The sequence below is a fragment of the Trichechus manatus genome, unplaced genomic scaffold (genome assembly GCF_000243295.1).
Source record: "Trichechus manatus latirostris isolate Lorelei unplaced genomic scaffold, TriManLat1.0 scaffold00022, whole genome shotgun sequence".
Taxonomy (NCBI): Eukaryota; Metazoa; Chordata; class Mammalia; order Sirenia; family Trichechidae; genus Trichechus; species Trichechus manatus.
The window spans coordinates 2,921,011-2,931,271 of record NW_004443958.1 but is presented as its reverse complement, the minus strand read 5'-3'; the positions used below and the strand labels follow the sequence as shown (position 1 = coordinate 2,931,271).

The following is a 10,261-nucleotide window of genomic DNA, read 5'->3' as shown; positions in this document are numbered from 1 at the left end:
GATCTTTTAGCATATTAGTCATAGTTATTTAAAATTTCCTGTGTGAGGTTGCAACATCTGTGTCATATCTAAGTCTGGTTCTGAAGATTGCTTTGTCTCTTCAGTCCTTTTTTTAACCTTTTTGCATTCCCTGTGATTTTTTGTTGAAAGCCTAACATGCCTAACATGTTGTATAGAACAGTGAATCCTGAGGTAAATATTTTTTATTCTTGAAGATGAGCACACCTTTCCTCCTAGGAAGAAATAGGGACTTTGTGTTATTCTCCTCAGGGATTGGACTGGATTTGAAGTTTGATCCCTGCTTGGCTTTGTGTTTCCACACTTGCCTTTGTGCTTGCCTTTACACTGCTCCCCTAGAGTGAATCTGTTCTCTTGCAGCATTCTTGTTATTTTTGCTTAAGACTTGCTAGCTTTGTTGTTGGGTTGGAAAGATGTTATCTGATTTTCTGACTAAACCTCAATCTTTGGCAGACTTTGTGAACCTGATTCTTGGAGGGTGTGGCCTTCACAAGTGTTCTTCAGTAATTATGCTGGGACCATCATATAGGCCTGCTCTTTTCTTATTTTTTTTTTTTTTTTAATGGTTTGCCAAGTTTTAATATGGTGGTTTTTAGGATCAGATATTGGTCGCTCGAATTATAATTACACCATTCACTTAATATATAATGCAAATTCTAATTTATGAATAAAAATGATTTAACATTCAGAAAAATAAAATTGTGAAAACTAGATTAATAATACAAAAGTCAAGATACGTGTATATTTTGATTGTATAAACACATTTTAACCATAGTAGTTTTCACAACTGGGATACTCCAGCTTCCCTTCCTGACATGTTGCTCGAAAAGTCTCTCTTGGTGTCTTTGGCCTATATCCCCATTTACAAGCAAGTTCAACAGTATTATCTGTTTTGGAATAAATTTTTTGTCACGTTTCCATTTGAACTGTATGTTATGTTTTTCCATCATTTCTTCTGATATTAAACATGCACCTAAGCATTTTGGTGGTTCTGACTACCGCCCATTTCTACATGTTATATACTTGTTACCCTGAAGTTCATAGAGGTTCTGGCATTGGTACGCAACTGTTGATCCTTGAGCATAGGAAGGTAATGGGAATGAAGTTGTGTCTCCATTTTCAATAGGTGGAGGAAACTCACATCTTCCTTCAGAATCTTTGCACTGAGGTGCTTCTGTCCAGGTTCCACTCAGACACATCACTTCTACCTCTCCATACAGGGAATAAGGTTTGTTACATTCATAATGTACTCTTTCCCCAGGTGGATACCTAGTCATCTGTTTTGAGATAATATTAGCATTTTCCACTTTGGGTGGATTCCCACAAGAAACATCTCTGCATACTGGACTACCTATCCATCTGCTCCTGATGCACTTTACAATATTTGACCCATCTAATTGGTAATTTTTTTCAGATTCATACTCCACTTGTTCTCCTGAACTACATGATTCTTTTTCTGGGTCTTTGAGTATGGCATTAGCAAACGTGGGTAATTTAAGACAATCTGTTTCAGCCAACACAGCGCGGATCCGCCATCCTGGACTCCCACCGGAGACTAGCAAACAGGGGGCACGAGAAAGCAGCCCCACGGAGCCTCCAACTCTCACCAACTCCCCCTCCCTCCACTGAAACACCCGGCTCCGTTCGCCATCCTTACCCCCACCCCCAGGGCGCCTGCTCTTTTCTTAAGTGTTGATCTTTTTTTTATTTCTTGTTCTCCTCCTCAAGGTGCAGTGGGCTTCCATCAATTCCCTCAGGCTATGGTTTTCTTGCCTTTGCTCCCTAAAGACCTCCATAGGGGAAATCTTTTTTTTTTTTAAATGGATTTCTACAGTGGCACCACCATGACTGAAACTTTGTCAGGATTGTCCTCAATTTTTCCTGTGAGTGTTTGATAAGGTTCCTGGAGGAAAGGTTTGTGAATACCAACACCCTACCCCATCTTTTCGTCCCGTAGAGTTTTCACACTCTCATGCTAGCCCACAGGCTTTAGAAATTTGGAATATTTCTGGTTAAATCTTAACAGCTTACATAGCACTGGGCTCAGTCTTTTCCAAGTTAACAAATGCTTAATTCCTATCTCTCCAGGAACTTCTCTCTATCTAGATTTTGAGTTAGTTCTTTGCTCTGCCACCTCAGTTCTCAGATAGTTTAAAGAAAAGCAGTTAATATGCAGTTTTTCCCAGAATTTTTCCAATTTTAATGGTGGTGGTCACACTGTTTTCAGTTTGATCAATCCCCAAGATGAAACCAGAAATTGCTATATTGTTTTTTAAAATTCCACTATAATCCTTATTGCTATTGAAGTGCATTCATTGATTAATTGGGGACAAAATAGTATTTCAAAATTCTATGAAAATTTTACCATATGATTTATCTTTTGTATTTGTCAGCGTTCAACCAGAGAAAAGAACTAGTAGCAGATGTATATTAGGAGGTTTATTGCAAGGATTTGGCTTATGCCAAAGTAGGAGCTGGCAAGGCAAGCCCTAAATATGTTAGGTAGACCATTAGGAAGGGCAGGTCTTAACTCTCGGGCACAAGCTGAAGTTTCTATCCATAGGCGAAATGTATTTTTCATCTGCGACACTCAGTTCTGCACTAAAGATGTATTAATTTATTTAATAAGGCTAATCTTGGGTATCTAAGATAATCTCTTTTACTTAAAGTCAACAAATTATGAACTTTAATCATATGTACAAAACACCTTCACAGCGACACCTAAGACTAGTGTTTGGTTTAATAACCGGATATATATCCGAGCCAAATTGACACATAAAACTGACCATCACATCTTTCTTTTTATCATTTCTCTTTATATAAAGATAATGCAAACCATATTTGATTCATATATATTCTATTGCATTTAATGTGGTTGTTCTTAGGTGCCATTGAATCGGTTCTGACTCATTGTGACCCTATGTACTGCAGAATGAAACACTGCCTGGTTCTCTGCTGTGCTCACGATCGTTGTTATGCTTGAGCCCATTGTTGCAGCCATTGTATCAAACCGTCTTGTTGAAGGTCTTCCTCTTTTCGCTGACCTTCTACTTTACCAAGCATGATGTCCTTCTCCAGAGCCTGATCCCTCATGACAACATGTCCAAAGTGTGTAAGACGTAGTCTCACCACCCTTGCTTCTAATGAACATTCTAGTTGTACGTCTTCCGAGACAGATTTGTTTGTTCTTTTGGCAGTCCATGGTATATTCAATATTCTTCACCAACACCACAATTCAAAGGCGTCAATTCTTTGGTCTTCCTTATTCATTGTCCAGCTTTCACATGCATATGATGCGATTGAAAACACATGGCTTGCGTCAGGTGCACCTTAGTCTTCAACACTGTAAAGAGGTCTTTTGCGGCAGATTTGCCCAATGCAATGCATCTTTTTATTTCTTAACTGCTGTGCTTCCATGGGTGCTGATCATGGATCCAACTAAAATTGCATTTGATGCTAAATAATAAATATTTACTTTCCAAATGAATCACCTTCTTTATATTTTTCTACCTAATTACTTTATATTTTTGTACTTGGTATATAATGGAAAGTCAATTTATAATTTTTATAATTATTTTGCAAGTGGTTTGTAAGACATTATTTTTTTTATTACTTTTCAAGAAGTAGCCATTATATCCTATGCCCAGTTCAAATGATTACTAAAAGTACAGAATTAAATACTTCTTAAAGTTCATCTAAAGATCTTCCTTTGCTTATAACTTATTATGAATTAATTACTGATTTCTCAACTTAGCCATTCCCTAGAGCTCTTAAAGGGGAAAATATTTTGTTGTTTTTGTTTTCGTGTTACATAATTTAAAAAATTTATTGATATTTGAAGACAAACTTTGTATCACATAAAAGAGGTAGAACCACCACCTGTAATTATACCAGGCCCATAATAAGTTAGTATAGTTTGACAGCCCATGGAATAATTAATCAATTAACATAGCAGGCAGGAAAATTGACACATATTCCAACAGGACAAGATAAGTAGCACATATTTTTTTTTAATCTAAAAGATATGGCATATAGATATAGTCTTGAGAAGGTGATTATTGTGATGAATAATTCATAATAGTCTACTTGTTGTGTTCAGTTCAACAAAAGCAGAGTGATGCAGGATCATGGCCCAATGTACAAGAAACTTTTCCTTTAATATTCATTATAAAAATATTTTACTCTTATTTCCTGTAGACATCAGTGACTGCTGGGTAGATGTTTAAAAGCTGCTGTGCTTATTTCAGAATGAAAGATGAGCAAAATTGCAAAGAACATGAATTTTTACTCAGTCTTACTGTTTTCTTCATTTTATCCCATGGTTCTACACTAGATGCCTAATGGATACATGCTATACTCAACGCTTTCACTTGCCATCCATCTCCTCCCTTCTTAATCACATTCCTTAAGCTCTTTCTACTACTCAAAATTAGCCTACACTGTGTCAATTCCCTTAGGGCTTTGATCTGTGTGTGGCAGTTTAGCCTGATAAATTAATTTGTGTTGAGGTGTCAGTTATACCTAATATCTCTGCTGCATTTTGCAACCGTCTTCAAAGGATAATTAACATTCATATCTTAGTAATTGCTCTTCCCTTGAGAAAATCTCCCATTCTCCAGAACAAATATGCTTTTCAATCTTCTCATCTTCCTACTTCACTGCTATATATGATTAGATTTGTTTATTGGTTTAATATTATCTATACCTAGGTGATGTTCCATAAGAGGCTGGATAGCAAAATAATAATGAATCAATTAATTTCTTTTAAATTTATTTTCAGATCAAGAACAATATTTGGAAAAATGTAAAATTCAATGTAAACTTAACAGTAAAATTTATGTTGTTGCTCTGATAATGCAGATCACGACAAAGCTTGATGGAGCTAGGGAATATACGCATTATTTTTATTTTACATCAGACATGGTTGAATTATTTTTTCTTTTAATTAATATCAGTAAGGATTATGAGGAAGCAATACTAAGGAGGGTAACCTTATAGGCATTATTGGAAGAATATGGTACCTATATAGACATATGTGCATAGAGAATGTTAGTTTCGTCATTTTCTACATCTCCCCTAGCCATCCTTCCTAAAAGCATAATTAATGAATGCCTAAGTAGCACTTTGTGATTCTGAATGTATCTGAAGTGCTCGTTATTATAGTCATAGACTAAGTGTTAGGAGGTCATATGTTTCTCAATTTCCAAGTTTTTCGGATTAACGTTAACTAAATTAGAAAGATGTATGGGGGTAAGAATTTAAATTTTTCCAAAGTAATTTGGTCTTTATCCTTGTTTTCTGAGAGATAATTCTAAATCCTTGGAATTTCCTGAGTAACTGAGGTGCCTTTGTTATCTATAGACCTCCAGGGCAGACCTGACATATTATGCTGATGATGTTACTCCAGCGGGCCTGGGCAGGTCAGAAAGACCACTTCCTGATAGCAACCATCATAAGGCCTCAATAAAGGCTTGGACTTGAACTTTCCACGGGCTTCCAGGTTGGTGGAAGACATTGATTCATGTGGGAGGGTATCACTTCTCTTTTTGGGACATGGAAGCTTTGCATTGGGAACTCTCCCAGGCTTCACTCTACGCATCTCTTCATTGGTATCTTTTTTGCTGTAATACAATTGTAATCAGAAGTATAGTGTTTTTCATGAGTTCTGTGAATCATTCTGGCAAATTATCGAACCTGATGGAGTAGTGGGACCAGCAAGTCAGAAGTGAGGGGCGCTGGGAGCCCATGAGCTTACGGCTGGTATCCTGAGGTGGTAGACGGAATCTCCAAGCTGATAGCCAGGAGGTCAGAAGAGAGGGAACCCCGGGATGGTGGGGAGGAATCCTGAATTTGTAGCCAGCAGGTCAGAAGTGCGAGGTTGGGTGGACTTCCAAGCTTGTGGCTAGCATCTGAGGTTTTGGGCCAGTTTGGTAGCTTGCAGAACTCTGGTTAGGGTAAAGGAAGAAGTGCTGTGTGTGCAGCTGGTATCAGAACAGAAGTGGAACAGACAGAACAAAATTGATAACAGAATTGAATTGAATTGAATTGATCCTTACAGTTTGGTGTGAGAAAGTGAGATTTGATATATATTCTCTGCAGTGTGGCTTATAAAAATGCAGGTAATTTTTGCTGAAATTGTTATAGCAGAACACTGATATGTTTTAATTATAAGACAACTTCAAAGGAACATTAAAGTGACAATAAAGAGTATTAAAATTAGTTGTAATTATGAATAAAGCCTAGTATCTTTAGTTTTTTGACCTCACACCACCCCACATGAAATCTGTGGTGCTCATTAAAGTAACTGGTTTAGATTACTAAAGTAATTGAGTTGTGTGGTTTTTAGTGCTGCTTTAGATTTTTAGTGCTGGTATAACAGAAATACTACAAGCAGGTGGCTTTAATGAACAAATTTATTTTCTCACCAGCTCTAGGGGAAGGTTCTAGGGCAGTGGCTCTAAGGTAAGGCTCTCTATCTTTGGGCTCTGGGGGAAAATCTTCGTCTCAGAGTCTATAACTGGCCATCCTTGGAGTTCCTAGGCTTGTAGACTGATCTGCCTCCACCTCTTCATACAGAGCGCAGTCTGCCCTCCGTATCTGCTGGTTTCACATCTGCAGTTTCAGCCAACTGTGAATCGAAAATATTTGAAAAAAATGTTATATCGTTGCTGATGTGTACTATGTAATTACGCCTAAGATGGTTGCGTCTGTGCTGAACATGTACAGACTTATTTTTCTTGTCATTATTCCATAAACAATATAGTATAACAACTATTTACATAGCATTTACATTGTATTAGGTATTATAAGTAATCTAGAGATAATTTAAAGCATACGGAAGGACGTGTGTAGGTTATGTGTGTAACCTGACACTATAAATGCTAGGAAATTTCCATTAGTCCTTAAACTAGTCCAAGCCAGATCTGGCCCACCCCCTAGGCGCAGAAGGGCCAGCTGTGACCACTAATTGACCTCAATAGAGGACGCAGCTTCAGATGGAGTGAATCAGAAGGAAAACCATCACCAGGACCATATTCTGAAGTGAGAGGTCCGACAAAAACCATGTCATCTCCTGTTTCCTCACTGCCTTCTCGAATTCTCCCCCCTCCACCCCAGTACGCCTGCGTGGCCGCCATCTTGCTGCCCAAATCAAATATAAGCCCTGCTTCCCCATTCCTTGGGGAGTCGGATCTGAGGAATTCCTTGCCAGATCCTTGTTCTGCATTGCAAAAAACTTCTTTTCTCTTTCTCAAAGACCGGTGCCCAGATTATTGGCAAGTCTGGGTGAGCCAGACAAAAACCCACCTTCCTGGGTTTGGTAACAATTTTGGCGCCCAAAGTGGGGCCAGAGGATCACACAGACCCTCTGTCCGGAGCCCGGCACCCCCTCGACCTCGAGCGGAACCTCTACTGACCCTCAGTGCACACCAAGCCTCTTGTTCCGGAGGATCGGATGGGTCTCCTAATCTCGACAGAGGCGGTGACCGGCCTGAGGCACTTTTACTTTGAGAATTAGAAAGTAACTCAGGTATGGACGTCTACTAAGTAAGTACCCTAGGAATTTCTCTTGTTAAGTATAAGTGCTTGGGATTCGAGATGGAGAGGTATCTGGAGGACTGAAGTAGGACTAAGACATTCCCATTAGAGAGGGATTGAAGCCCGGCTAAGATCACCTCGTTACTCTGCCACTTCCCCTAGCCGATGGCAGTAAATGGGCAGCCTAGTTTCTGGTTGTTGACTTTGGTTAGGTTCAGGTTCTGGTTCTGTTTCTGAGTGAGTGTGTGTGTGTGTGAGAGTGAAATATGGGAAACTAATTACTGTTCGGGGTCACTTAACTAGGCTACCGTCTTACAGTTAGATCTGTTTTGCAAAAGAGGGGGGAAATGGGATGAAATCCCTTATGTACTAATCTTTAAGGCTCTCTGGCAAAATAAAAACCTACAGAAACAGTGTAAGTTAATGGTGCAGGGAAAAAAGGAAGGGGAGAAAAGCCCCACCTGGAGAGGCCTGGAGCAAAAGCCAGGCCAGAGAAACTGGATGATTGATAGGGGTCCAGGGTCTTCTGGCTCCACCCAGCCAGAGGTCCAAGGCCATATGCATATAAATGGGAAGACAGTTAAGATATGGAGAAGAGAAGACAAATCTGGAAGGGACAGAGAGCATGTAACTCCACCTTCAGCCTGTACTTAATGGGATATGCTAAAAGGGGAACTAGGATTTGCCTGGGAGGAACACAGGCTTTTTGTTTCAAGCCAGTAGCCCTGGGTACAGAGTGGTGGTTTAGGTCGCAGAAATTCCTGGTCCTGCCCAGGGAGTGGTCTCCCCAGCACACGCCCGTAGTGGGGGTGCAGTTTGGCTAGGGATCCACCCAAGCCTCCTCAGGGCAATTTCTGCTGAGACAAATGCCTGCTGGATGGGATCACAACAGCCAGCCTAGAGGGTTTATCTGTGTCCATACACTGTTCTTCACCTAACTCCAGAGGAATGGAAGATGGTCTTAGAAAAGGCACACCAAGAGGCGGACAGGTTGCATCACCTCAACCCTCAAAATGATATTAGACTCCTGGCAGCCCAGGCTGTACCTGCCACAGATATCGCCTGGGGGCAGGACAGCTAGAACATTATAAAAAACCTGTTTGATAGTTGGTTGACAGCAAGGGGCTCTAAAACAGAAGAGCCTTAGAAAAGTTCAGGATGTACAACAAGACTCCAAACAAAATTCCTCCAGCTTCCTAGAACATATGTACAAAGCATACCAGCAATTTACTGATATAAACCCTGAAAACCCAGAGAATGCCAGGTTAATAAATATGACCCTCATCAGCCAGAGTGCCCCCAACATCAGGCAGAAACTTTAAAGGTTGGAAGGAGGTCTGGGAATGAATACCGGAGATTGCCTTTAAGGTCTTCAATAATTGGGACCAGGTACAAGGAAAAAGGCTGCACTCCTGGCAGCACCTCTCGGAGGTAACTGGCCACCCAGGCAGAACTCAGGCGGGGTAAGTACTTGGGGGAGCCCCAAAAGGGCCTGTGGCCAACCCAAGGCCCCCTAAAGCTAGGCCCCAGGCAGTGTGCCTACTGCAAACAAAAAGGCCACTGGAAACGAGAGTGCCCCTCGTACCCAGCCCAGTCCGAGCAGGAAACCCAATACAGCTCCCGCAGCTGTCAGCCGATGACTTGGACTGATGGGACCCAGGGGCTCCCCTGCAACCCACAAGGAGCCCCAAGTTGCAGTAACAGTGGGAGGGCAACTTACACAACTGACCAGAGAGCTGGAGAACACGTCCTCTGCTGCTGTCCCAGGCACACAGGGGACCCTCCAGCTGCCCCAGGCAGGGACAAGTGTGCAGTTCCAGCCCTTGGTCGGCTTCATTGGCAGGGTGGAGAGCTGCCAAACACAGGCAGAGGCAGCAAAAAACTTCAGGGCCTGGTGAGACGATCACCATCCTTACCTCGCCCCAAATCCTGGCAGACCCGTGACAGCAAAGAGCATCTCGGCTGGAGGAAAGAAGGCCTACTAGAGATGCCTTTTTTGAAAGTCAACAGAGGTTGTGGTTATACACTGTGCCAGGCACCAGAAGGGAGAGTCTCACATAATTAAAGGATCAGGTGGCCAAACAAGCCACTAGAACAAAAACCCATCACTTGCCTTGCTTTAATTCCTAATCTTCAACTACCAGAAAACCCCCAGTGCACTGAATGTGATATAAGTAGAGATTGTGAATGGGGCTTTGATCTTAATAACAGAGCAGAAGACCGGTGGTTGTACAGTTTCCAAGGACAGGTGTTAATACCAGAACACTTGATGCACCCGACAATAAAGGCAGCTCACACAATACAGTCGGGATGCTATGTTTCACTGGCTAGCCAAACTGATTAAGGGACCTCATCTGCAAAAGACTTAACAATATGTCACCTGTGTGAAGAACAATCCAAAAACAGGCCCACCACCTCCTGTGCCTGGGGTACAAGCCTACTGGACTGGACCCAGAGAAGACTGGCAAGTGGACTTAACAGGTATGCCAATGGCTACAGGACGTTTCAAGTATCTTTCAGTGTTTGTAGATACCTTTACTGGAGAGGTAGAAGTCTTCCCCTTCCAAATGGAAAAGGCATCCAAGGTAAGCAAAGATCTCTTCAATGAAATTATTCCTAGATTTGGTCTACTTTATTCAATTCAAAGCAATAATGGAGGAACCTTTGTATCCAAAGTCAGGACATTAGGAGTTCGGTGGAAGCTACA

The 10,261-nt window shown here is 41.2% G+C and overlaps 1 protein-coding gene across 1 annotated transcript; it reads right to left on the bottom strand.

Annotated features, from left to right (window-relative positions):
- Positions 1–783: 783 nt before the first annotated feature.
- On the bottom strand, positions 784–7,154 carry LOC101355423 (complement factor H). The gene is given in 3 exon segments (XM_012554525.1): positions 784–929; positions 932–1,573; positions 7,043–7,154. Coding segments are annotated over 3 exon segments (900 nt in total).
- Positions 7,155–10,261: the final 3,107 nt, after the last annotated feature.